Raw genomic sequence first — 27,459 nt, forward strand, 5'->3', positions numbered from 1 at the left:
TATCTTGTCTATACTACTGACTAGCAGCCAGCCACGTCACACTATCACTATTACTATCAGGATGCGCCCGATTTGAGCTCTCTCTGAACTGCAGCCGGACCGGACAGCCTGCTGGGTGACTCTCCCTTGAGTAGGGACACCTCTCACGGCTTGACGTTCCTTACCCGAGACTAAAAGATCCTTCCTTACCCAAGGTGGAGAGATCTCTTATTCGCAACAGACCCCCTCTGACTGATGAATGCTGAATTATACTAATGAAACATTACTAATCCATGTAGCGACTCAATATTAATTATAAACTGTGTATATATAATTCCATTAGATATAAACTGTTGTCCAAGTCTGAGACTATGATTGGATCTAGCCACACCTAGGCTCCATCAGGAATTTGGAAAGCAAGGGGATCCACTCAGAACCTTGTGACTCAACAGGGGAGTCCTCCTTACCCTTTGCGTCTCTGGTCTCTGTGTCTAAATTGATTCTAACTGAATTTTTCTTTTCTATGTTTCTTCCATGCAAAAATTATAAGGCAAACCTGGCCATCAAGCTTACCGAACCTTGGTAAACCACTATTAAACTTTGTTAAACTCCATCGAATTTACTGAACTCTATCCAATTATTATTTTACCTGGATAAAACATATTATTACTCCTCTCTTTTGAGTGAGGTGCATTCCACTCATACACAACAGTTTCCCTTTAAAGCAAAGGATAAATCTCATTGTGAAGATAAAAGTTTATTTCTGTGAGATCTACTCTACAAACTCTACAACCACACAATCATTTGTGCTCTAACCTGCAGAAAATTCACCTTCCAGGAAGAAAACATGAAAAACACAAACAGCTCAGATTCAAAAATCCAGGTTCTTCAGCTTTTATCCTTCAAACCTGTATGGCAACAGAAGCAAGTCCAAGACCTAAGCGCAAGGGACTTGGTATATGTTTTCTTCCCCTGCCCCATTTCATCTCTCTGCTGGAAAACTTACCCTGAAACCGGTGGCTTATCTCATGGGGTGTTCTGCCTGTCTCACAACCCCACTGTTTTCTATTTTCAGAGAGACTAAAGCCAGACACAGTTAAATATGGAAAGTTCTCATTTATCATTCTTTGCTGTAAGTCACAGTCCAGAGGAACCTCCAGCAAGGCCTTTATTTCAAGCCATTGAAAGTTATGCATTTTCAATGTCAATTCTTAAATTAAAGAAGAAAATTCTTACTTATCAAAATGGCCATCAAAAAGTAGTATGCCCGAGAACAAGTCTTCTCACATTACTTTCTAATATGGCATATACAAAATAGAAACAGGCCATACAAATACTTTACACGCACAGTAGAATTTTTTTGGTTTTTTACATTCCTCAGTCAGTTTACAAATAATCACTCTAGGCAGATAGCTAAAAATATCATACAAAGACAGGCGTAAAACCTCCATCTTATCCCTCAGTTTTCTTAAATATAAAAATTCTCCTTAGCACAATAAAAATATATGTGTGTGTGTGTATATATACACATACACACACAGTTTATTTTCTCTCTGTATTCCAAATATTAACAAAAACATTTTAAATGCATTGTTCTGGCTAGCATGAAATGACATTACAATTTATGAACAGTAACGGACAAAAAAGCCCTCTTCTCTTGAAGGCTGATAAAAGTGTAAGTCTACATCAAAACTAAAAAGCAGTTGCCTTTAAGAACAAAATACTTGTTAAAAAAACAAAAGTTGTGCTGTTTCCATCAACACAGATGTCTTAAGATTTGTTTATTACAGAGATTCAAAAGCAAATTGAAATTATTTTCCCAATTCCATGGATTTTTAAAATTATTTAAATTTCACTCAAGTTCTGAAAACCAAGTTCATGCACAAAGGGTAAACAGCAGCTTTCAACTCCACAGAAAACAAAGCAGTGGGAAAAACGTTATTTTTAAGACATACAGAAAGCAACTTGGATGCTTAAATAAAGACTTCTAAAACCAGAGCGACATTAAAGTAATAAAAGGTGGCACAAAACCTGTATTTACCTCAGTCGTCATTATGAAACAAGAAAATCATACACGCGTTAGCTTTACTTTTTCTATTATTAGACAGCCTGTGTACCTGCAGTTGTTGATCCATGCCCACCTTCGAACAGATCCATTTTGCAGTTAAATACACAGAGCAGGAATTGCTTTTAAGGCAGTCGATTACTCACACTCTTCACTGGAGTCAAAAATGTCACTAAGACGGAAAAACTTCTCCAGTTTCCTGGGTGCTGAATTCTCAGAAATATCATGTTTCCCATTCTTTTTTGCTAACTTTTCTTCAAGTTCTGGAAGCTTCTCTTTATAAAGATAATCAATAATTTCTTTGGGGGAAAAAAAAAAAGATAAAAAAGCAGTCTTAATTAGATCTGTAAGGGAACTGGATGCCTAAGGGCAACAGGATCTCACAGACAGTAATTATTTTGTCAGTGTTAAATGCAAAAAATGTCACTATTTCTGTAGTAATCACAGTAACTGCAGGGTAGTTCATATACTTACATGCAGAGAAACTAAAAAAAAGCATAGCCATAAAACTTTTAAAGCCCAGGTATTAAAGAAGAGGTTCATAAGCACTGCACGAAGATGACATTGAAAGTATACTGCTATTTAAAAAAAAAAAAAAAAGCATTTAATAAAATAAGTAAATGACCTGTGATTTTAGCCAATTTACTTAGGAGAAAGTAACTAAGAAAGAATTGAACTAGAATACATATCCTCTCAGATTCAAGCAAAAACCTTAAGATACGTATACAAACAGCTGGAATACTGACCAGAAAAAGTCTTTTTTTGCCAGAGGGGGACACTGGAGACTTTTAGCTTGTAAAATTTTGCTTGAACATAGGATCTAGGGACATCTCTGAAAAGAGAAGAGTTCAAAGAATTAGTGGTGCAAGGAACTATTACAAAGTTTAGTTGTTACCGAGTTATCCATTCATGAGAATGATGCCAGTCAAACAATATCTTAGCTTCAGGTAGAAAGAACTGAATTCAAATTCTAATTAAAGCAGTTTTTCAAGACAGCAATTCCCCTTGAAGGTAAGAACCTAAACCATACCATCATACATATTGTATGTTTAGCAAAAAGAAATAGGAAATGAAACAAAGTATGTGGAAAAAGAAAAAAGCACTTTAGAAGAAGTATAGCATTCACAGTGTTGGTAATTTCATATTCAACACTTGCTTTGTTTGGAAGACGACTATTATATTGTATTACACGCTCCTGTAATTATCCCTTTTTCCTGTATGTTGATTAAAACCCTGGGAAGTCTGTGACGAAAGACTTTAGCACAGACTACATAACACAGTTGTAGTACGCAGCATGCACTGGAAATACAGCATGGGTTGCCTGAAGTGGTTAAAAGCAAGTTTCAGAGCTTACTGGTTTATGGCTCAGTACCTTGCATACTATGTAAGGATATATAACTGCACGTTACCAGACTAAATAAAAATTTTCTATAGCTGCAGAGGTCTAGGAACTTCGATTCCTTTGTGGAATTTTTAACGCTGTCTGCTTCAACTATCCTTTGTATTCATAAAAAGAGGAAAAAAAGGTTTACCCAATAGCACTGCCAAGTTCTTCCCAGTTTACTTCATTAGAATCCTCCACTTTCATTTCATGCAACCTGCAAATGTAATACAGAAGCAGTTTGTAGGCAGAATTTAGAAGTAATTCAATAACGCTCACAGCTTTTCCATTCAGAAATCACAGGACATTTTGTCCAAAGAGTGGTTGCAAAACCTTTCTGAAACCATAGGCATGCCGTTCTCACCCTGCAAGCTTCTATAAACACAACTCAGAACAGTAAGACACAAAAACATTTTATACCTTTTAATGAGATTGATCCTGGCCTGTAATCCTTTGGTCCCCCTATACAACTGCTGCCCTTTGGTCATCTTGTTCATTAAAATTGTAGACCTTTGAAAACATGTAAAAAAAGATTTCTATCATTTCAAGAAATTCCAAGCATCAAAAGGAAGTGTCTCCAAGATGCTACTGCTGCCACAAAGAAACAGAAATCAGGCTTCACTATCACAGCAAGAAGAAAACCCAGCTAGCCAAGTGTTATTTGTCTCAGACACATCCACAACACCTCTTCCATAGCCTACAACCCATCACCTACCTTGCCAAACACTCAACATAGTACAAACAGTTTTGCAGAATGTATACTCCCAGAATACATTTTACTACCTCAGCTGAGTATAAAACCTTACCATTTCTGTTTACATTGTCTCCAATATCGAGTTCCCACCTTAGCTTCAATCTCAGTCCATGGTAATTTTTGGTGCAGTTTCTCACGGGCAATCGAGAGCTCTCTGTTTGACTTTTTCAATGAGGAAACTGAATCTGCATCTTCCATTTCTGCTCTTTTCCTAATCACTTCCTTCACTGCATGCATTAACTTTTGGATCTCTTCCTTTGACCAAGGACCATAATTAATATCTGAAATTGAACAATAAGGTTAAGGCATAATTTACTATAAATTATTAGGTGGAAAAAAGGCAAAAGAGCCAACATTTCATTTTGCACTATTCTTATTTAAAGGACCAGCTTCTTAAACACACTTCCTAAAAACTCTTCTGCATACCAGATTTGAAAGATTTCAGTCTAATCACTAGAAAATAGCACTGATTCCTAGTTTCTGTCTTTTAAAACCTGGCTGTCAAATTCCTCCCATACTCCCTCTTAAAGCATCTGTTCAGATGTCTGTTCAACTTAAAAAGTTGCATTTGTTCCACTTCTTTTCCCTTTGCTATCAAAGACTGTTCTTATCCCTTCAGTATGAAAATGCAATCAGTGGTTTGGAAAAAAAGAACCACCGCAAATGAATTAAAAAAAAAAAATCCACTCTAGGTTTTTTTCCTAAAGTTTAGGGCATATACAACACAATTAAATTAACTTCTCAAACTGCAATACACAGAACAAATTGTTTTCCTTAAAATTACATACCCGACTTGATTTCAGAGTATTTCATAGCAACTGAGAGGTTAGAACGGGACATCATCTCAGAAATCTTCTTCCAATCATTGCCATGCATAGCATGATACTTCTTTAATTTTTCTTTTTCCTCCTCAGTATACCTAGTTGAGGAAATGGGCACAGCTTCAACTGTAAATTCACACCATTCCAGTATCTTAAAAGAGCTGTCATCTTTATGTACGTTTCAATATCATTCATCACTACCAGTTCAAGTCATGCTTCAGAACAGTGTAATTGATAAGGGTTAGTCAGAAAAATGAACTGTCAATTAAGTCAGTAACTGGCACAAATGGGAGAGAGAATCTTCATTTATACCCATTTTTAATGTACAAATAAATATCAGAGACTGATATTAGCACCCATAACTCTTTCAAATTACTCGCTTACCTCCCTTTATAATTATTTGGGTCAAACATCTTCCTTGCTCGATAATATATTAGCCTCCATGGCCGTGGTATGCCCTCAGCTAGAAGGGAAATGATTTATTTTTAAGAAACATTTCTCATACTGGTGAGGCCACTTAAAAAAAAAAAAAGCCAAAACAAAACCAAACACCAACAATATAAATTTTCATGATCATGCTGTCAATGATAGATTCTCTCTGTTGAAGAGAATGTACCCTACAACACTTCAGTAACTGCATGGGAAATAGCCTGTACAGAATCTCTTGAGGAGTTTCAAAGGTGTAACTGTTATGACTGTGTAAGATTGTGAATGATGACAGCCAGTAAATAATTGTGTATGCATCTGCATAGCTGCAGGTAAATACTGAAAAAAGAACTTTTGAACTCTCAAGCACAAACCTGCTACTCACTAGCTATAAATTGTATGGACCTGCTGTACATTTGATCCAGATGTAATTAAAATTTAACTAACATACTGAATACTCCCATTAATAGAGCGACGTGAGACAGCCACCAGCCAGGAGGCTGGTAAGATATTGTACTTCTGCATATAGACTGTCTTGACTGGGAAAAGCAGGGATTGGGGGTTTGTGTACAGTGTTCTTCACACAAGTGAAGTTCTTGGATGAAGGGAAGATCCTTGAAATGGGGGAAGATCCACAGAGACCAATACCTGGGAACACGTAACAATCATGGTCAGCAATGCCCAGGATAGGTAACTGCAAGCAACTTGTATAACACCGACATGACTTTCTGCCCAATTTTTCCAGACCAGGAGCAATCTCCCCAATTGGAAGGGAAGTCAACATCAGGCAAATGTGATGATGCAGGGGGAATGATTGTGTACATGAAATAATCAAGGAGGAACAGATCTGCAGCCTTGTTGATCCTTAAATAAATGCTAGTATCCAAATCCAACACAGGTTGTCATCTACTGTCTTGCTATGCTAATGATACAGAACAAACACAGAACGGAAAGCCTCTGAGAAAGTGCACCGAGTAGATTCATCAGAGATGTAACAAAATGAGCATGTTTGCCATATGAAATACAAATGTTTTCCAGCCAAGAGCAGCCCAACAAAATGAGTGGAGGAAGAGAAGATATGATCCTCCTGCAAACAGAATCTTGACTGCAAGAAGTTTGTTTTCCTCAAGTCTTGAAAAACTAACTACATTGGCTAATGACCTAAATTCTTTCAGTTTCTTTCATTACTCAGGCCTAAACCTGCCACCTAATTACGTGCGCTAAGAGCAGCTGACAATTTCAGACAGGACATAATCACATCTCCCATTAATAACTCATTATGCTTACTTATAGCCTAGCAAATAATACACCTTAAGCCATAAAGCCCAAATGCAAGTTTGAAATTCTGTAAGTGCTGCTGGTCATAAGGGTATTTTAATCTCTAGCTCTTCATACCCAAGAAAAAAAAAGTAAGAACAGTATACTGTACAGATTATCAACTACATAATCTCAGCAGCATACCCCTCTTTTGCCAAATTTAGCAACATTAGTGCTTTTCAATAAAAAATTAGTTTAAAAAATACATCACGATATCACCAGGCTGTGGAATGTAACATTCAGACATCCAAGAAGGAACTTAAATACTTACAAATTTTTTCACAAAACAGATGTTCTGCTTTTAGACGACTAATAGTTTCTTTATCTTCTGGATATCTTGAGGTAAACAGGAGTTTTTCAGCACTGTCTATTCCAGTAATCGCCAAGAACTGTTCAACATTTTTCCGGACTTGATCATTTTCCTTCTGTGAAAATCTGCCAAACTTGACAGCAATACCTAAAATGTACAGATTTTTTTTTTTTTTTTTTTTTTGGGGGGGGGGGCAGGGGGGATGGGGGGAGTGGAAATTGAATAACAAACTTCAAGTACCATCTCTTGTACATTACATTTCAGGTTCTAGCAAACACATAATGAAAGAGGAACAAATTCAGAAGTTAAAAAAAGAAAACTGAAAGAGACAAACCAAGAGCTGAGATGCTGTGAAGCACAGAAACAGAAAGTACCTCCATCGGAATGAAGGGAACCAGACTCCATGGATGTGACAGACACAATACAAAACCTAATTATTTACCCTCTATTAGCACAGCTGCATAGCCCTTCCTCACTGCAACAGTATTTTAGAGAGCTCACCTTGTTTTTTAAACTCTTTAAACCTCACTAGGTCTCTTCCAGCCTTTCTGATTGAACTGTCTGATATATTCCTCACATGAGGAATAAACTCTTCCAGTTCTCGTTTTGCAGCATCCAAATCCACAATTGAATATGTGCTAGATTCCAGGTCCTCTTCATCACCCAGACACTCTTCATCATCCAGATTACCCTCCACAGGGGCTAACCTTTCAGTTAAGGAACTATTCTTGCCCTTCTTTCTATTTGATGCCAAGGGTTCTGGTGTCCTGATACTTAAAAAAAATTTTTAAGAAGCATAAAATAAAATACATCCAAAACAAAGATTGTTAGTTTCTCTACCATTAAAAGAATCAACATGTTCATTAATTAAAGAACAAAGAATACTTCACACATCCACCCCCTTGTATTTCCAATCCTTTAACATCAATGTAATTTATTATAAAACTTCTATACTTAAAATATTGAAAGAGCTTGCTGAAGTTTTGAAATTCCACACCTTTCCCGCAAAACTCTCACACATGGACATACCAAAGAAACAGTGTCTCTTGCTACCACTGGCAACACAGAATTTTCCCATCTGTCTCTTACTAGTGCTCTTTTTGTGGGTTCTAGACACTGTAAAAGCATCAAGAGCCACCTGCATTAGCATTTATCTGCACAGAACATTGAAGTCTTTAGCTGACTTTACTAGTTGCTTGGTAAAAATGCATATGTTTACTATAAATACCAAATTAAAAAAATAAAATCCCTTTCTCCACCACCCTTTTATTTTTACTAATATGAGTTGCTTGCACAAAAATTATCTCTGGACCTATAGTTTTTAAATAGGACAAAATATTCTATGCTGAAGGCGATGGTATTGTACTCCTACAAATTTTCACTGTATCTTCACAAGGTAACTAAACTCTTAAAATAGGTCTCTATAACAGCTCAACATACTGTAAAGCTTTTTGAAGTTGTTTTTAAAAATGCATACAAAACAGACTGAAGAAAAATCTGGGACCCAAATAATCTGATAGAAACATGGGGGTGGGGGGATGGGGGGTGTTGGTGGGCATGCAAAACGCACAAACAAAAGTTAAACTTACAGAACGTCAGATTCTGAACAGCTTTTTTCTGTGACAGAAGTGATACTTTTTTTTCGTTTTCTAGCATGGGCTGGAGTTTTTTGAGGCGACTGATCCGCTGCTTTGGTCGGCTTCGAAAACTCAGCAGCTACATTTGCAGAATCTTCACTCGTGGCAGGAGAAGCATCACAGTCACCACCTTCATGCTGTTGTTGGGGTGTTGCCACATCACCCTCTTCCACTGGTAATGGCAACACTGTGTCTTTCCTTTGCCTCTTTTGCTCTGGAGGTGACAACAGTGACTCATCAACAGCAACATCTACGTCTTCCTCCATATTTTGGGTACTACTGCGTCTTTCCTTCTTCTTCTTTTTTGGTCTTTCATTGTCATTTTTATCATGTGTTTCTGAGGTAGGCAGCTCATGGACCTCATCCTCTTCAGGCAATTTTTCTTTTCTTTTCTTCTTAACAAATTGTTTATTTAGAACACCATCAGCACTGACCTCCTGACAACTTTCAGTGGTGTGCTGATCTACTGTGACACAGGCTACACTGCTTTGCTCATCTATACTATCATTATGCTTCCGCTTCTTTTGCTTCTTTTTCTTTTGGAAAGCATCCACTGCCATTTCGTTACTAACTTCATGTTCCAGTTCTACACAAGAATTATCTAACAAAGACTCTTGCTTCTCCTCCGTGGTCTTTTTTTTCTTCTTCTTTTTACAGCCTTCACCGTTCTGTGCTGCCATTTCGTTACTAATTTCATCTTCCAGTTCTACACAAGAATTATCTAACAAAGACTCTTGCTTCTCCTCCGTGGTCTTTTTTTTCTTCTTCTTTTTACGGCCTTCATCGTTCTGTGCTGCCATTTCGTTACTAATTTCATCTTCCAGTTCTACACAAGAATTATCTAACAAAGACTCTTGCTTCTCCTCCGTGGTCTTTTTTTTCTTCTTCTTTTTACGGCCTTCACCGTTCTGTGCTGCCATTTCGTTACTAATTTCATCTTCCAGTTCTACACAAGAATTATCTAACAAAGACTCTTGCTTCTCCTCCGTGGTCTTTTTTTTCTTCTTCTTTTTACGGCCTTCACCGTTCTGTGCTGCCATTTCGTTACTAATTTCATCTTCCAGTTCTACACAAGAATTATCTAACAAAGACTCTTGCTTCTCCTCCGTGGTCTTTTTTTTCTTCTTCTTTTTACGGCCTTCACCGTTCTGTGCTGCCATTTCGTTACTAATTTCATCTTCCAGTTCTACACAAGAATTATCTAACAAAGACTCTTGCTTCTCCTCCGTGGTCTTTTTTTTCTTCTTCTTTTTACGGCCTTCACCGTTCTGTGCTGCCATTTCGTTACTAATTTCATCTTCCAGTTCTACACAAGAATTATCTAACAAAGACTCTTGCTTCTCCTCCGTGGTCTTTTTTTTCTTCTTCTTTTTACGGCCTTCATCGTTCTGTGCTGCCATTTCGTTACTAATTTCATCTTCCAGTTCTACACAAGAATTATCTAACAAAGACTCTTGCTTCTCCTCCGTGGTCTTTTTTTTCTTCTTCTTTTTACGGCCTTCACCGTTCTGTGCTGCCATTTCGTTACTAATTTCATCTTCCAGTTCTACACAAGAATTATCTAACAAAGACTCTTGCTTCTCCTCCGTGGTCTTTTTTTTCTTCTTCTTTTTACGGCCTTCATCGTTCTGTGCTGCCATTTCGTTACTAATTTCATCTTCCAGTTCTACACAAGAATTATCTAACAAAGACTCTTGCTTCTCCTCCGTGGTCTTTTTTTTCTTCTTCTTTTTACGGCCTTCATCGTTCTGTGCTGCCATTTCGTTACTAATTTCATCTTCCAGTTCTACACAAGAATTATCTAACAAAGACTCTTGCTTCTCCTCCGTGGTCTTTTTTTTCTTCTTCTTTTTACGGCCTTCATCGTTCTGTGCTGCCATTTCGTTAATAATTTCATCTTCCAGTTCTACACAAGAATTATCTAACAAAGACTCTTCTTTCTTCTCCTTGGTCTTTTTTTTCTTCTTCTTTTTACGGCCTTCATCGTTCTGTGCTGCTTCATCTTCAAACAGCACTGGAGAAGCATGACTAAACTCTGCATTTTGTGTATCTTCTTTTCCATCACTTTCACATGCCTCATTGTATTCTTTGTGTTTTCTCTTCTTCTTTTTCTTCTTCCTGAGAAAATCCTGAACTTGAAAATCGTTCACACTTTCTTTTCCTGTCATACTTTTCCTTACCTTAAATAAAAGATGAGTTTTACTCAAGTGCTATAATTTATGTACCATTACACAGTAAAAATAAAAACACCAACTCCCACTCCCCAAAAACAGCTCCCCACCTAAAACATTAAAATACTGCAGAACTACTCAGTATGATCTTAGGAACATACGATGTGGATACTTACTTCGCAATCCAACTAATTCTGCAAAGTGACTACAAAAAAGCAATGCCGCCTTCATCAAACAATGTGCATCACAGTTGTATTCAGCCTTAAAATTGCTTTCCTGTAAGAACAAAGGGTACAGTTTATTAGCTTTAAGTTGTTTTAAATAACCAAAGAATGACAGACTGCTATATTCAACTCTGCTTTCATCACTGAGATAGCAACAGACTAAAAACGATAAAGAAATATCAGACTAACCAGCACTAAAACAAAATTCTCTAATTAGAAGCTTCTAATGAGCTTTGCCCATGTTCAAACAGGCCCAAGCCTAGCCAAGACCTACCAGCTCCAATGGACTCTATAACCAAAGCAAACCTGTTGTTGAAAACTCCAGTTAAACAGAGCACACAGGAAGCATTTTTGAGCACGTTTTCTACAGCCAGCACATAAACAACACTTCACAAAGCAACATCCTGTCATCCCTGAAACACAAGATGTTGAATTTCACATCCCCAACGCAGTTTCCAGCGCTGACAGGTACCAGACGTTACCTCCATTGGGAAGCAGCTGCCCTGAAACCTCGGGGGGGGGGAACACACACCAACCCCACCACCACCACAGAGCTCTGGGGGGACACAGACACCAACCCACACACCACCATGCAGCTCTAGGGGACACACACATCATCATACAGCTTTGGGGAGACACGGACACCAACCCACATACCATCATGCACCTCTGGGGACACAGACACCATCGTGCAATTCTGGGGACACAGACACAAACCCACCCAGCGCCACCCAGCTATGGGGGATCACCCCCCCAAGCCACCCAGCGCCACGCAGCTCTGGGGACACACACACCCTCCAAGCCACCCAGCGCCACCCAGCCCGCCCCTGCGCCGAACTGCGAACAAAGCCAGGCCGCATGCCGCTGCCCCGGGCCAGGGCCCCCTTGCGGACACACGTCCCCCGCGCCGCCCGGCCCGCCATCACCCTTCGCCCCACTCCGGGACTACCGAAGGCGAGGGAGGCCCCTGGAGCAACCACAGGCCTCTCGGTAGGAACGGCGTGGGCCGAGGCGGCAAACCGCAGACCCCGCAGGGACGACGACGCCTTCCCCGCCAGCCTGTCCCACTCCCCAGCCGGGGCAACGCGGCCTCCCACCCCGCGGCGACCACGCTCCCGCCCGCGGCGGCCTCCCGCCTCACCTCCACACCGCCCGGCGTCCTCCCGCAGCGCGGTGCCCCTGCAGGGCGGTACGCCTGCAGGACGGTCCCCCCACAAGACGGTCCCTCCGCGCTCGGCCCCGGATTCTCCGTTCCGACCGCCCCGCGGAAGCGGCCCCAGCCGGACCCATCAAAGCGACGGACCAACGGCGTGGGACGGCGGTTGCTAGGAGACGGGGCACCGCCACCCCGGCGCTCACGGGTGGGAGCTGCAGCTCCGTGGCCCCGGCTCCCCTCAGCGCGGCGACATGGCGGGCGGCGGAGCGGCATCCCCGCGGCGGCCGCTGACCCTGGCCGAGGTGGAGCCGGGCAGCGAGAACGAGCGGCTGGGGGTGGCCCGAGACAGCATGTTGTGCAACCCGCGCATCCTCAAGGTGAGCCCCCGCGGTCCCCGGTCCCTCCCTGCGGCCCAGCGGGCACGGCCACCCAGCCATCCCAGCGCCGGTACCGGCCAACAGGACCCCGGGGCGGGGGGGGAGTCGCGGTCCCCGCGGGCAGCCCCAGGCCACCACAGCACACAGCGGGAAAACCCTGTTAAAGCACCCGGAGGGTGACAACGGTTGAAGACAGGGGTTTTCCCCTGTTAATGTATATGACAAGGAGGGAAAAACGTGTTTCCTTGTGCTCCTTCTCAAGCAGGTTCGCGGTGCAGCCCCGTTAAATGCCCGGTAGCCCCGGCTGGTGGCCGCAGCACCGTGGGGGGGGTTTGCCCTCCCAGGCTCCAGTGCTTTGTCAAGCAACAGCCCCCTGGTTTGGGCCGCGATCGGGGACAGGGACTGAGGTGTCACCGGGCGTGCCGCCCCCTGCCCCCGCACCCCCACCCTGCAGTGAGGGGCGCCTGGGGACACACAAACTCTAACCGCCTGAATCTGGGGGATTGACCAGCTGTGGGGGTTGCGGTCCCGTCACAAGCTCCTGACACTTCTCAGTTCCCATCGCATTCCCATTCCATGGGCAGGCTGAGCTCTGGGTGGGCCTGGGAAAGCTCCAGGCATCGCACTGCGGTTGCCCCCTCCTGATCAAAAGAGAACCACCGTCATTTCGGTTGGAAAAGACCTTTAAACCATCGAGGCCAGCCGTTAACCCAGCACTGCCGAGCCCACTGCGACCCATGTCCTCCAGCACCACATCTCCCTCTTTTTTAAGCACTTCCCAGGACAGTGATCCCACCGCTCCCTGGGCAGCCTGTTCCAACGCCTGACACCCCTTTCAGCGAAGAAATTTTTCCTGCCATCCCATCTAAACCTCCCCTGGCACAGCTCGAGGCCGTTTTCTCTTTCCCTGGAGCCCCCCAGGAGCAGCAGCTGAAGTACAGCTCTCGTCCCCTGGATGGCACTCGCAGAATAGCTTCGTCCTCATCCCCATCCCAAGCCCAGTGCGGGGCAGGGACACGCCGCCGGGGTGGCACCGGGACCCGCCGGCTCTCGGGGTCAGAAAAACCAGAAAAAGGAGGGGCGACAAAGGAAAATAATTAGGCTGTAGCTTCAATTGTGCATTCTCGTGCAAGGTGCCCTGACTCGCCGCAGCGATAGCAGTTGACTTCACTGGTCTTGCTGCAGTTGATGGCTACATGGCCAGTTTCACCACACCTATAGCATTTCACTTTGGTGCAGTCTTTCTGAATGTGTCCAAACTCTCCGCAAGAATAGCACTTCTGCTCATCTGCATGGTCACAGTCACGGCAGGCAGCGGTGACATCCCAGCCTCTGCTGCAGTTCCTTTGGGATCACACCCCGGCAGCGGCACGCTGGGAAGCCAGCCGTAAAATTTTGAATATCATAGGAAATCCCAGTCTTGCAACGTTGAACATCTTCTCTTTCTTTCTCATGAAACTCTAAAAATGTAATTGGAAGTTATATTAGGAAGGTGAAGGAAAGAAAAAAGTATGTTTTGTATCATAACTGAAAAGCAGCTTCACTCTTTCCAATCCAAAACTACCTACTTTTTTTTCTCTGGCTTCTGTAAATTTGATAGGAACTGGCGGTATCTTTGCTTGGAAGTGGAACTGGGGTGAGATTTCCTCACCTCCCAGAAAGATCTGCTGCGGACAGATGTGGGAGGTAGGGCAAACCTCCTCGGGATGGAGGCAGCCCCGCATCTCCCTCATCCCTCCAAACTGTTTCTGCCTTTCTTAGAAAAGTGTGCTAGTAAATACATTTTTAGGTGATGCATGAATATGAATCGGAAGAATCAGAAATTATATGGCATTTAAGGTATGCTAAGACATAATTGCAGGGGTTGGGTTGATCCTACTTATTTTCACAATGCATTTCCATTCCTTAAATGGAAATAGGCATAAAGCACCCATCAACGCCATAAATCTTGGGTCTAGGAATAAACCACTGGGATAATCCTACAAAGGGCAGCTCCTCGCCTGTAGTGTATACATTGCAGGTAGATTATATGCAGTCATTAAGATTATGTTGATTTATGTGGGAGTTTTGCCTGTTTGGACAGGAGCATTTGGCCGAGCGCTGTCTGTCCCTGGAGCTCAGTTGATGTCTTCTCCCCTCGGGTCCAGCAGTTTGCTCAGCCCCAGCTTCAGGGCTCGAGTTTTTTTCTCAGCCTGTTGTAGAGCATCCTGGCAGTGGGAATTCTGAGCAGTTATAAATCGTGGGATGTTTTAATAAGACCCCATCTGGATTTCTGCTATCTGGCCAGATGAAACTAGAGTTTGAGCAAGTTTTGAGAAAAAGTAACATTAAATTTTAGCATTCTGGGCAAATTCTGTTCTCTCAGGGCTTCCTTGCAGGAGGCTGTCCTTCACAGTGAGCCAGCCTGTAGGGATGTAAAGAGATCTGCATTCACCTGATACAGTCTTTCAGAATGAAGTAACTGGGCTATTAACAGGGATGCTTTTACTCTTGGAACCAGCAGCAATTTCCCCTGATGGTAAGTTATGTTGTAAAGCTTCTGCAGCAAACTGCTAACCCCCTTCCAACTGCTTTCCCACATTCCATCGTGCCCCACTGAATGCTGAATTTACCAGGGTGTCCTTTGCTGCCAGTGATGGGATGGCAGTTTACTGGATAACCAGTCCTGATTGCTGGTACACACACCGGTAGTGGCATACTCACAGCATCAGCCCTCTCTACTTCGTGCTTCCAACTACAGTCTGGGATCTCTTCCCCACTTGGGAGACCAGACATTCTGGAGAGAGCTGCCAAAGAGGATGGCCAGCAGGTCCCAACCTTTATGCTGTGCCGTGCTACCTGAAAACCAAGGCCACAAAGATGGTTTAAAAGAAAGGGACAAAAGGTTGTGAGACAACGGCTGCTTGAACGAGTGCTTCTGGCAGCGGTTGGAGGGCACTGAGGAATGTGCAGCTCCAACAGCTGTCATTAAGGTTCACCAGACAGCAAATGCACAAGAACCTGAGGGCCAATAGAGATGGATAGGACACTGAGTCCCTGCTTCCTCTAACTAGCACTCGGTCCCCAAAACCCTAGTGCAAGAGTGACTGACCTCCTACTTTGCAGCATCTAACACCAGGATCCACTACTTTCTTTCCAAGCTCTCTCACATATCTTCTAAATGAGGCATCACATATCCAAACGGAGACCGCTGTACATAACTGTCTATGTTTCTGGCTGACCCTCCTGCCTCAGCTTTGCTCAGCTCCATCCTTCCACCAGGATGTGTCCACACATGCTGGCTATCACAGATTAAAAACATCATCTTTTCGTGTAAAGATTTCTAGGGATGAATGCTCTATTTTTCTCTGGTAGAAAGTAGGATTGTTTTAATTAATCAAGGAATTAATTTAGTTTATCAATATATATTTGCTTGCAGCATAAAACTGAGGAAAGTATTTCATCTACCGATGCCAGTAAAAATCTGAGCAAAGCATTTCTGGTTTGTTTGGTTTTCCCAGTGAAAGCCTTAGCCAAGCACTTTTCTCAGCACAAACTTACTGAAAACTACCGTGTTACAAAAATAAGGCAGCTCTGGGCAGAAGACAACACTTTACCACACTTAACCCCCAGCATGCCTGACATGCACTCCAGAAAAAGTGGCCCACACCAGTTTGCTTACATATATATGAACATCTTTTGGATAATATACCATAATGACATTCAACATATCACTGCCAAAGTGTCACCAGGCTGGAGTTGGACTTATCCCTGGTGTATGAAGGTCAATGGGAAATCCCAGCTGCCAGACCCATGTGCCAAAGCATCCTCTTACCTGTTAAAGTGCAGCCATGGGACATGCAGAAAGTGGGGAACTGCCCTCCAGGAAAAGCCTTTGGAGCTGAGAGGCACCCAACACACCTTCAGAGCCCCAACCACAGCTCTCAACATTAAAAAGTTCTTTCAGAACTGGCGATTCTGAGGAGGAAGAGGACAGTGATGGTGTTTTGCTGACTGGGAAAGGCTGGTGGCTGGTCTTAATCCCAGTCATCCAGACTGCAGGAGAACTGGAGTTAACAAACAGAAGTTTTCAGCACTGCTTGAAGCCACAATATTTGTTTTAAAACGTCATTATTTACATGACAACTGATGCTAGGCCCTTTACAGTTCGTTTTCCTAAGCTTTTCTCTGCAGCCCTGAGGGCTGGATTTTCTTCTTTCTTCCAAATAAGATTGAACAAAAGCTACAGGACTTAGGCAACAAAATTTCAGCAGCTACAATATCCAGAGAAGAACATATGATCAAAAAAACCCTTAAAAAACACAGGAATTGGCACTCTGGTAGCCTTGGTTTCGGCAGTGTCAGTAGAGGAAGGATTAGCTGGGCCAGGGAACTGATTTTGCCCTTTTTAGTGTAGGAAGGGGACACACGGGAAAGCTCAACCTGTGCTCCCCGGGAGCCTGCTCCATGCCCAGAGGGAACAGCTCAGTGGGTGACAGCAGGGCACCAGCCGGGCAGCCGTGGGACTCCACTCACTATGTGGGTACCAAGTAAAAGTAGAAATCACTCACCACGTTTTCTTTTTCCTTTCCTGCCTATTGAACCTTATAACGAAGTATTTCTGAGCTGTCTGACTTGTCACAGAGTAAGGCACTGCTGAGAGTTATTGCAAACTCTTTTTGGGTTCTGGAATAATCCATAGGAAGGACAGCAAAGAAAAGCAAGTGGGGGCATTTTATCAAACAAATTGTGCCACACCTTGGGGGAAAAAATAAAAGCTCTGATTATGCAGGAGACAAATACAGACAAATGCAGGGTGTGAAAAAGAATATTACAACTTTGAGTTGTAAACTACATGCATCACAAACGTCTTGCAACAGTAATTACTGAAAGGGCAGGTTTTCCATCACTCTGGAGTTGAAGCTTTTATTAACAGACCTGCATTGTGGCTGTAAGAGGGCTTTTACATCGGGGCGTTCTGCTCAGCCTTGGAGCCTTTAACCTCACTTTCCCTTTTTTTTTTTTTTTTTAAATCTTCTCTCCAAATCCACTCATCTTCTTTAGCACTTCTGGCACCAGCATAGGGAGGAGGCAAAGTGAACCTAGAACCATGCTCTCATCTTGCAAAGCCCTTTCATAGGGCAGAGCCAGGAGGCACCACTCACCTTTGTAATCCAGCTCCACCTTTGTGCAAGGACTGCTAACCTGCACAGGAAGGAAAGGAGATAAAATAAAGCCTTCCTTAAAAGCATACCCATCACTGGATGCTTAGAGTGGCTGTATGAGCTACCAGAAACTGCAGGTGCAGCATCTGCGTGACAGCTGGGACTAACAGAGAGCAAAATCATTCCCTCTCCACAGAGCACCGATGCCTCAAGCTTACAGAGACAGCGCAGGTCCCGTTCTGCTCTCCTCGAGCGATCTGGGGGTTCAGCCACAGCCAAGATCTCACAGCTGCTTCCATGTTGACCAAGAGCCCCAGGTGTGGCAAATTCCACTGACAGCATCACAGCCCCCTGATGCAGCTTCCAAGGCATTTGGATAACTTCCCTCAGGTGTTAGCTTTGTTGACTTAAATAACTCCATTCCCTCTCCTAATACCTGCTCTCAGCTGTTTGAAATCAATGCATCTACAGAAAACTTGGTCAGGGGCCAGATTTTAGTTTGTCTGTCTGAGGTGAATAACCCCTGTAGCCACAAGTACTGTGAGCCGTATTTTGGAATAAGATCATCTTTTATTTGGTGTTAATTATACTATTTACCTCAAATCACTACACGTGCTGAGCATCCTGCCTTCTGTGCTTGCTGCTTGGGGACGCTGAGGATTAATTAGTGTTTATGCAGCATTTTGTGTGCTTATTACTATTATTATTCTATCACTAGTACTATTATATTTTTGCAATCTAAGGCCAGTGTAGCGCTTTTAAAAATGTATTCGGAAATGTCTACACAGTACAGCTCAATAATTCATTAGAGAAATAAACTAATGAAGGGCTGGTTAGTCAAATAATCATTACGTTTGGTTCTGAGCTTTGTCTTTCCGATACTCCGACTTCTAAGGGTTTTCTTCTCAGCATGAACTCATTTAAGGTTTTAAATGAATTATTTGGTACACTAAAAATTAAACTCCTTATGAGCTTTAGTGCCCTCCCATATTTTGCACAGACACCACTGAAATAAATAAGGCATTTCCAAGAGGCAAGTAAACATTCGGTGTGAATGAAAGTAGTGGGTTTTTCTCCTGGTTAAAGACAGGACTTTGGCTACAAACTGCCTAAGTGGGCAGAGGGACAGCACCAGCAGCACCAGGCATTCATAGCTGCTCACCCCCAAGATAGGCACACAGTTTGTAAAAGCAAGCGAAAGGGCATTTTGATCCTTTATGTGAACAAAACAATGCAAATTGGTGAGACTAATAAGCCCAGAAACATTACAAGGTGAATGCCTTTTATGTTTGTGAAAATCTTCTGTGTTTATTTGTCTAATACAATGGAAATAAAGCTTCAAAGGCCCTTTGATTTAAAAGTGCATTATTGAAGTCAGCCAGCATAATAATAACCATTAGATCGAATTGTTGCATTATGACCCTAATAGCAACATTGTCATAGCAGGGAACATCTGTATAGCTTCTTGCCTCGGTTGTTGGTGATGTAAAAGCAGAAATTAAGCCAAAGGACAAGAGAATGTAGGCAGAATACATTAAAAAAATAAAAGGAAAAAATGTCACAAATGGGTCCATGCATTCACCCATGCATTCATAGCGCATCCAAAGCTGCAGCAGGCTATAAATTTCTATGATGAAACTAAAATTCAGGCTTTATTGTCTGAAAGATTTAAGAAACTTTGGGGGAGAGCCAACTCTGGTTTATGGCATTGGCCCCAAACCACATTAAGCCAAGAGATGATTTTCAGACTAATTCAAATCGAAGACACCATGCAGAAAGTCAGGAATATTTGAAATCCCAATCACATGCCCTTACCTACAAACCCTTCTCCAGGGACACTGAACCAAGCAGGCTGAGAGCAGCACCAGACCCAGCTAAAACTTGCAAGAGCACAGGAATATCTCTGCCCTATTTCCTCTCCATTCTCAGCTTCCCACTCCACCAACAATCCCTCCTCCTCTGGAAGAGGCACAAGAAAACGTCCTGAGCACAGAAGAGAAGCGGGCAGAGGCTCAGAAAGGACTGTCCTGGACAGGAGGGCATTGGGCACGCAACTGGTGGGCAGCTGCCCAAAGAAAAGGTGGAAAACTCTTCATTTTTAAACCTTTGCTGCAATCATTTCCCCTCTTTTTGAGTGCTGCCTAGCAGAATACAGAGCAAATGAAGCACGTTCAGGGCAATCACAGGGACCAGCATTTTCAGTTGCACATTTCTGCGAGTTTTTAGCCACACTTTCCCCAAGGGCAGATTGCTTTCCATGCAAATTCTTAGAGATGCTCTTATGCTTAATTATTGAATTTGAGAAGCCTTTGTCATCTTGCAGGGATTGTTTTGTTCTTGCTTGGCTGCTCACATCGTACAGATTAGACAGAACCTGCATTTCTGAGTATATTTTCTTTTTTAACCATTTGTACTTTATAAAATAAATTACATTGACTTGTCTACTTGCATTCATTTGAAGTAACATAGATAAATGAAAGCGGGATCCTATTACTAGATTTCCAGCAACAGCCTTTAAGAAAACTTCAATATCAGGGGAAATACCTCTAGTTTTACTTTTTTTAAGCAAACCAACAAGGGTTTTGTGCCTAAAATTGCTACAAGTGAAATCTGATTAAAAATAATAGTGTAAATCCCAGGCCAGGGAGGGGGGGAAAAATCAGAAAAGCAAACACAGTGAACCTTGTATTGCTTAGTGAAGAGCAAACTAGCCTGAAAAAAATAAAGATGGTTTTAATCACGAGCTTCAGGCTGCTCACCCAGGTAGAAGAGCCCCTTTGTTTGCAGCACGCTTTTCAACTTCCCAAATTCCCTTTACATTTGCTCTCTCCATCACCCTCCTGCTTGCTGCCCAGCCCCTTCGGTGGTTCCCTGGAGATACCAATCAGCTGGTCAGGAGGCAACTGTAACTACACTAATTACCATGTATTACTGTGTGTTAAAGCCCTAATACACGCCGAAACACAAGTTTCCCTGCACTGGCGCGGCCGCATCCATCGCAGTGCTCTGCCCCTCTCCTCCCTCTCCGTGGTGCCATGGCGAAGGGCTGCTGTGCTACCTCTGCCGCCATAATCAGGGAGCTAAAATTGTTATCAGATTAGCCCCAGCAATGAAAAGCACAGTCCCAGATCACACTCGCAGTTAGTTAGCATTTAGATAGGCTGGGACGGGGGTCTGTACAATAGGCATCAAAGCTGAACTCTTGGTGCAGCGAGAGGGATTAATTTCTTTAACCAACATGCCTGATCTGGCCTATCTCATTACCCTGCCTTGTCAGTGTCGATGTTAGATTTGATTGAAGATTATACCATTTAGGCCTTTCCCCTGTTTTCCACAGAAATCAGGCCTATTGAATTGCACATTCTTCCATGGGCCCCTGTCAATACTCAGTGGCCTGAGCCTCTAATTCTGCTTCATTTAAACTTCATCAACTTTTCCAATCAAGTGGAAGGATCTGAAATAGGCTCCGTAAGCAGAAAGGCCCTTTTTCCTTTTGTCAGATAATTTATTCTGTTTTCTCTTTCTCTCCCCCTCGCTTCCCCACCTCTTTCTTTTTTTCTTCTTTTCGCTCCCTTTCCCTGATGCTGAAAATGAGATTACAGTATTTAAATGACTATGATAATCAATCGGGGGACCTTGAGCCGAGATTGAGGTTAATTTTTCTTAGCAGAACAAAGAAGCGTGATGCCATTGGGGATTTGAAGGTGCAATCTGTGTTTCATGCTTATATTCCTCCCCCCCCAACCTGAAACTGCAGTTTTAGGAGTCTTTTCTTGTTACTAACTAGGCAGTTGTTGTGATTTTTAAGAGGCAACCCCTAGGAGAGAAGAAATGTAATTTTGGGCTGATAAATAGCTAACAGCCTTCAATCAACAATTTTAATAGGAAAAAAAAATTCACTTACATGGTGTGACTGCAGACCTAATGAAAGTGCTATCATTACTTTATTCATTTTTAAATACACTCTGAATAATTTTCAGCAGTGCTATGAGTAGTCCTTCCAGCCTGCACAGCAGAGTTGTAAACTTTTAACTGAATATCCCTTTCATCCAGCCACTCTTTCTGCTTCGCAGCTTTCTTGGTTGCCTGGAAAAAGTTGAGACTTTTGTCATGATTTTGCTAATCAGAAATGGAATCGCTTATGTTCGTCTTAAAACCTGCATTGAAATGGCTTGTTAAGCCTTTAGATGATGTATTTTCGGTTGTAACACGCCAGCATTCACTCACCTGGATCTTTTCTCCTACCCTTCTCAGGAAGAGAGAAAGAGAAAAATATGCATTTCTTTGCTTCCATCCTAGCTGTCTTGTCAGTGCTGTTTTACATGCTGCCACCCAATGTTATCTTTTATTTGTGTCAGGAGAGAGGATTTGACAAGTTCAGTATACAATGTTCATTTGGCAAGGCAAATTTTTCATACCAATTTTGAGTAGAAAATGAAACCATCTTTCAACACAATGAGCAACATCATTTTTGGACAGACTTATTATGAGAAAAAGAATTGCAAAACTTTATTTCCTTGCATGATCCAAAAAAAAACCAACTGGAAATGAGACATTTAAACAAAAAAATAAATACATGTATGAATGTTTGAGGCCATCAGTTTGTTTTAGAAATAAAAAATAACCACCAGCTCCTGTCAGGTAGCTGTGGCCTCCTTTTTGTTAATCAGATGCTGCTGGATTTGGTTGCATCATAATGTAGCTTTGTTTCAAATCTTTTAAGCTGTCAGAAGATTGGGAAAGGCAGACCAACTTCAGAAGTTTGTCAGCGTTCACCAAGCAGAACAGTCATTAGTCAACAGTGTGTAGACTGAGGTTTGCAAAGATACCCAGGGCCAGAGCGAGGGAGGGACTAGGGGTGTTTCAGAATCCCAAATGTAACTTCTGGCAGCACTAAATACTCTGCACAATCCAATTAATGGAAAAAAATCTTGTTATAAATTCTGCTGTGTCACGAGTTATATGGGTACAATAGGTTCCTTGGGGATGCGACTTTTGGTTTTGACCGCCCCACCACCACAATGGGCTTCTGGTCCATGACAAGGACTTGCTGGTGCAACTGCATAGTGAGGACCCAGGACAGTAAAGTAAATATTTTCTAAGAAATACCATGCATTGAAAACAGGCTGTCAAACTTTCACTGGGTGACAAGTTCATCTCAGCACTGTGGAGCCCTGCAAGGTTGAGAGGTGCAACCTGAGAGCCATGTAGGGCTGTATGTCCTCCATGTTCTGCAAGTCTGTGGGAAATCCCAGCCTGTAGTGGGAACTGGGTGCTCTCTGATGCCCCAGCTACCACCTTCTGTGATTTTTACTGCCAACAGAAAGAAGCAGCAGCCCCAAGATGCCGGTTCAGCCCCACAGACCTGGAAGAAGCTGCGCATGTCTGAGGCAGTGGTTTGCTCTAACAGCCTTCTCTCTTTAAGCAAATGTTGACTCACCATGGGGAAATTAAAACTCCATTAGACATTGCCACATTGTAGAGCAGACCCCATTACAGCGGTTGAGTTGCAATTAATTGGTTTCCTCAGATATTACTTAATTCTGGGTAAGCACAGCTAGATGGGAAGGACAAGGCTATCTAAACAATAATTTCCTAAAATAACATAATCTAAATAAACTAATGAAGTGATTACATAGTTATTAATATAAATATAAAGAAGAGTCAAAAGAAAATATTGGATATATAACAATTTAGAAAAAAGAGTAGAGTTAATACTATCCTGGTTAGACATCATGAGGCAATCAGCATTTGTGCTTAGGGACGGATGCTGATTTAGCAGATTAATTATATTTCATGCAAAACCCTACCATTTCAAAGTGTCCCATCTTCCGCCTTTGTTTGGTCTGTTGTTCATGCTGCTTAACTTTTCAACACACAGATGGAAGGGGCCACTGTCTGTGTGACACTGCAGGTTCAGGGGTTGTTTTTTAACTAAGGTTAATTTTGGATTAGGAAATGTAAAGCCAAATAAGCATAAAAAGAGAGTCCCTTGTGTGCAGATGGAATAATTAGTAATTTGGAAGTATTCTGGCCCAGGGAGGGCCCTCCACAGGCAGTCCCTCTGCAGAGAAGCAGTGGGGAGCTGCATGCCTGGGACACCTGCTGCATCAGTGCCCTGGGTGCCACGGGGCTCCCAAGAGCAGTGCAGCATTCCCCCAGTCTGCTGCCAGCGCAGGGAGCAGGTCCGGCCATCTCCTCTGTAGCTCTTCCATGCAAAGCTCGTTCACTTGCATTACCAGAGTGAGAAAGTATTTGGCTTCAGAAGAATAAATAACTAGGCCTTAAAAGTCATTAAAAATGTATTACAAGAAAAACACAGTGCGGCTATAAATAGAAAACAAAGCAACTCCGATATAAACTTTTACAATGAGTGTTGCTCAGACTGTTTGGCACTGTTTGGTTGTAAGTGAGTTCAGCATCTGTGACACCCCTTGCAGCTGTGGTTCTCCTGCTCGGACCCTGGCAGCACGCTGGCCTCTGCCAGCCCCCCTTGGTCTGTCTGAGCAGAGGAGGGCTGTGGGGCTGCTCAGCCCCAAACTGGAGCTCTGCTGGTTCCCCACCACCAGCTCCCCTTTTTTTTTATAAGCCCAAATATTTTCCTTCTTTCTAATTCACTTACATTTGTGACAGCCTGACAGGTAGCCGTTACTTCCATAAAAGACAGCACCTCTCCCTGCCAACCTCCACAGATACAGATGTTGACTTAATATGAAATGAACTCTAAGAAGCAATACATTAATCATTCAGCGATACATCATTGCTGTCTTCCTTTTTGTTATTACTTAAACAGTAGTTCATGTAAGTGAAGTCAAGCATACAGAATCATTTCTAAACCTTGCTTGAGGAACAGGCACATTTTTTGAAGAAGTTGATATTATTTCCACATTCTGCTTAGTGAAGTGAGCAAGCTCACTTTCAGGGGGAGATGAACTGCACTTTGTGTTTCCAGACTTCAGTGTTAAGAGTTTTTGGCCTCTGGTCTGATTTTCCTTTTGTCATGTCAAGTAATAAAGTGGAAGAATTAGGTGGCTGATACACCTTAATGCAGCTTGGCACACAGCAACAAAGAAGATATCCCAGACTTTCAGCTAACTTCAGCTGTGTGATGTTTTAACTTTGAAAAAATCAAATCCTGACTGGGATCCCAATGTGAAAAGTCCATGGTAGAGTACTCACAGTGCTTAAACTCCTGTGTGTAGCTGATAGGTTGCTCCAAGGGAACGACTGGGTTGCCTTGGCTGGACAGTGATGAACAATTAGAGATTGCAGCACCCAGGTGTACTGAAGAGTCCATAGTTACGTATCCAGGTCAGGGAAAGTAGGCCACAGATCGAAATGGTGAATCTTAATAGTCCAAGTTGTAGTTTCTTGGTAAGGAGGACATTTCGTGCAGCTTACATCTTAAGAAAGACGATGTTTTCATGACTGTTCTGGATGCAAAAGAGGGAGCTGCTGCAGCATGGTCCAGAATGAAAATGTTCTGTTTGTTTGCAGGCTATGAAACAGCCAGGGGCTGGAAGGCAATGTGAAGATCTTTGCAAGTGTTGGGGTATTTAGGATCTGGGGTCACACTGTGCTGTTTATTCCCATTAGCGTGTCTCTGCCTCAGGACCCTGCAAGAGGGTGAGAGGTCTTGGTTTGCATCTAATTCCTGATTGAGAAACACAGTGACCCAAGCTAGTTTCAAAATGAGCCTGCGCACTGCGGAGGAGGTCATTCACATGTTGCATGGGTGAGCAAGGGAGAGCAAATTTGCTCTTCTGCACGGACATGCGCTCTGGACTGAAATCCCAGGTATGGAAACTGCTGGGTGGAAACATTGGCTGAGGGTTTCTTAAAAGAACAGACCCATTGGGCTCATTCCTGCAGAAACACGAAATTCAGCAAGCGGTAACTGGGAAAAGTGATTTCATTTTTGTGAAATGTGGGTGCGCGCTTTGTTTTCATCCTAAACGCTCAAGAACCTGTTTCTAAAATGCTCCACCAGCCTCCCCTGGTTGGGGTCTCATTGCTCACCTCCCTCCTTCAAGGCTGTTAGCAGGCAGCAGTCCCTTCAATTTGGGAATTTAACAAGTAATTCTAAAGTGGGACGTCGGAAAACCTGTGATCCTATCTACCATGTCTATCCTATCAGATGTGGTTCTGTGCTTTCACTGCCTTGAAAACAAAGGGGAAGAAAGTTGAACACATGGTATCCTCAACTAGAAAGGGCTTTGCTGTAAGAGGATATTGAGTTGTTTTGTAAAGCCCAATATTACGCTTGAATTATGCCTGAATAAGGAGAAAGGACATTGTTAAAGAGCCCTAAACATTGACCATAGTGGATCTTCTTTCTTCCAAACCCTTCAGTAGTGTTGTTTTTGGCTGTTAATGATTTGGTATTGTATTTATAAGCCGGCAGGGTAATCCAGAGAGCAGCAGGAGGGGCAGTTGCCTTAAATAAAGCTTTACAATGCTGCTAATTAAAATGATCCTTCCTCTCCCTGTGATGACTAATGAGACAGAAAGAAGAACTGGGGAGGGTTAATGAAAATGTTGCCATGAGATTCCCTATTTTTAATTGGTCTTTTTAATGTTTTAATCTTCTTTATGGTGTGGGGGTGGAGAAGGAGAAATTTTCTTTCAACCTTTCTTGTACTGCACCCAATAGGTTGTAATGCATGGCATTTGAAATGTGCACTTCTAGCTATATATTGAGAGTCTGTAACTAAAAGTCTAAGACAGAATCTAGCATTGAGATGGAAGAAGCAATTTTGGACTTAACTGAGAACAGAAACAAGAAATGTGAAACCTGTTTTTAAGCTCAAGCTTCCAAAACTCCAAGGGAGCATTCATACCCTGAGGACTGAGGTTAAGATCTATTGTGAAGGATTGGCACCGATGCTCAATATTATTTAGAGCTTTAGCTCATGATGCTCTGTTAAATGCAATATTTATCCCATGAGCATGTCACAGTTCACCTCAGATGTCAAGAATTCAATTAATATTCTATTTAATAGAACACACCATGACCTAACCTTTTAATACTCTTAGTGCGTCTGAGCCCTCCTTATTAGTGTCACTCTCTAACTTTCCTTCTCAGCTGATGCCTCTAGCAACAACTGGGATGGGGAAATTGGGAGCAAGGAGAGAGGGGAAGAGATTTAAATTACTTTTGGACCTCACTGTGAGGATTCAGCAGCTTTATCCCTTGTAAAACCTGGTTCACAGGGGGCTAGCCCACCCCACTTTTCCCATTTTTATGGGGTTGACATCTTGCAAGTTTCAGCTTTCTATCGCTTCAAAACCACAAAAGGCATGGCCAAATTTTTCATGGTTTGGGCTGGTCCAGTTTTTTATTGAAATAGCATTGCCCCTGCCTCACACCGCATTACCAAACTTAGGGTTCCGAGGAAACCATCCTTGTGAGCAATACCTGCAGGATTAAATCTTTGGTTTGAAATTTTGTCTGTGTACTATGACGGTGGGTTATAAACACTCAGAGATTTTGAAATCAGCACTGCAGAAATTTCCCTGCATTGCATCTGAAAATTGTCTCTGAAAGTGATATCCCTTGAATGCATCATGATTTTTCAGATCAGGCTAGAAAACTGCAAGCCCCTTCTGGCCTTATGTCTATGAGCAGACAGGGCTGCCTCCTTTCCCCTGTCAGTAGCAGCAGTGCCACAGCAGCCCAGCTCCAGTGGGGTGTTGC

The 27,459-nt window shown here is 42.7% G+C and overlaps 2 protein-coding genes across 3 annotated transcripts in view; one reads left to right on the forward strand and one right to left on the reverse strand.

The window, feature by feature from the left end:
- Window positions 1-1,129: 1,129 nt before the first annotated feature.
- TTF1 (transcription termination factor 1) lies at window positions 1,130-12,310 on the reverse strand. Of its 2 annotated transcripts, none has more exons than XM_056352365.1 (12): window positions 12,227-12,310; window positions 11,038-11,137; window positions 8,643-10,808; window positions 7,555-7,826; window positions 7,015-7,200; window positions 5,385-5,463; window positions 4,968-5,098; window positions 4,232-4,460; window positions 3,846-3,935; window positions 3,577-3,642; window positions 2,791-2,876; window positions 1,130-2,343 (listed from the first exon to the last, which is right to left on the reverse strand). In XM_056352365.1, the coding sequence occupies exons 3-12, from the start codon at window positions 10,568-10,570 to the stop codon at window positions 2,183-2,185; spliced, it is 3,228 nt and encodes a 1,075-aa protein (XP_056208340.1). In that variant the 5' UTR covers window positions 10,571-10,808; window positions 11,038-11,137; window positions 12,227-12,310; the 3' UTR covers window positions 1,130-2,182. The 2 variants fall into 2 exon arrangements, with proteins under 2 accessions (XP_056208340.1, XP_056208339.1); XM_056352364.1 differs by having other exon boundaries at window positions 8,643-10,870.
- Window positions 12,311-12,424: 114 nt separating this feature from the next.
- CFAP77 (cilia and flagella associated protein 77) overlaps window positions 12,425-27,459 on the forward strand; it is a 61,706-nt gene continuing 46,671 nt past the window's right edge. Inside the window, exon 1 of the mRNA XM_056352081.1 lies at window positions 12,425-12,618. Within this exon, the coding sequence (XP_056208056.1) occupies window positions 12,493-12,618 (126 nt within the window). The 5' untranslated portion in view covers window positions 12,425-12,492. The remainder of the gene's footprint in view (window positions 12,619-27,459) is intronic.

This window comes from Falco biarmicus, chromosome 9 (genome assembly GCF_023638135.1).
Source record: "Falco biarmicus isolate bFalBia1 chromosome 9, bFalBia1.pri, whole genome shotgun sequence".
NCBI classification, from domain to species: domain Eukaryota; kingdom Metazoa; phylum Chordata; class Aves; order Falconiformes; family Falconidae; genus Falco; species Falco biarmicus.

Bases quoted from the DNA above. Each gene is read 5' to 3' on its own strand.
- TTF1 (XM_056352364.1), bottom strand. From the start codon at position 10,858: ATGACAGGAAAAGAAAGTGTGAACGATTTTCAAGTTCAGGATTTTCTC. The intron at 7,827-8,642 runs GTAAGTTTAACT...ATTTTTTTTAAG, and splicing joins TGTTCAGAATCTGACGTTCT to TATCAGGACACCAGAACCCT. The intron at 5,099-5,384 runs GTAAGCGAGTAA...TTCCTCAACTAG, and splicing joins CCAAATAATTATAAAGGGAG to GTATACTGAGGAGGAAAAAG.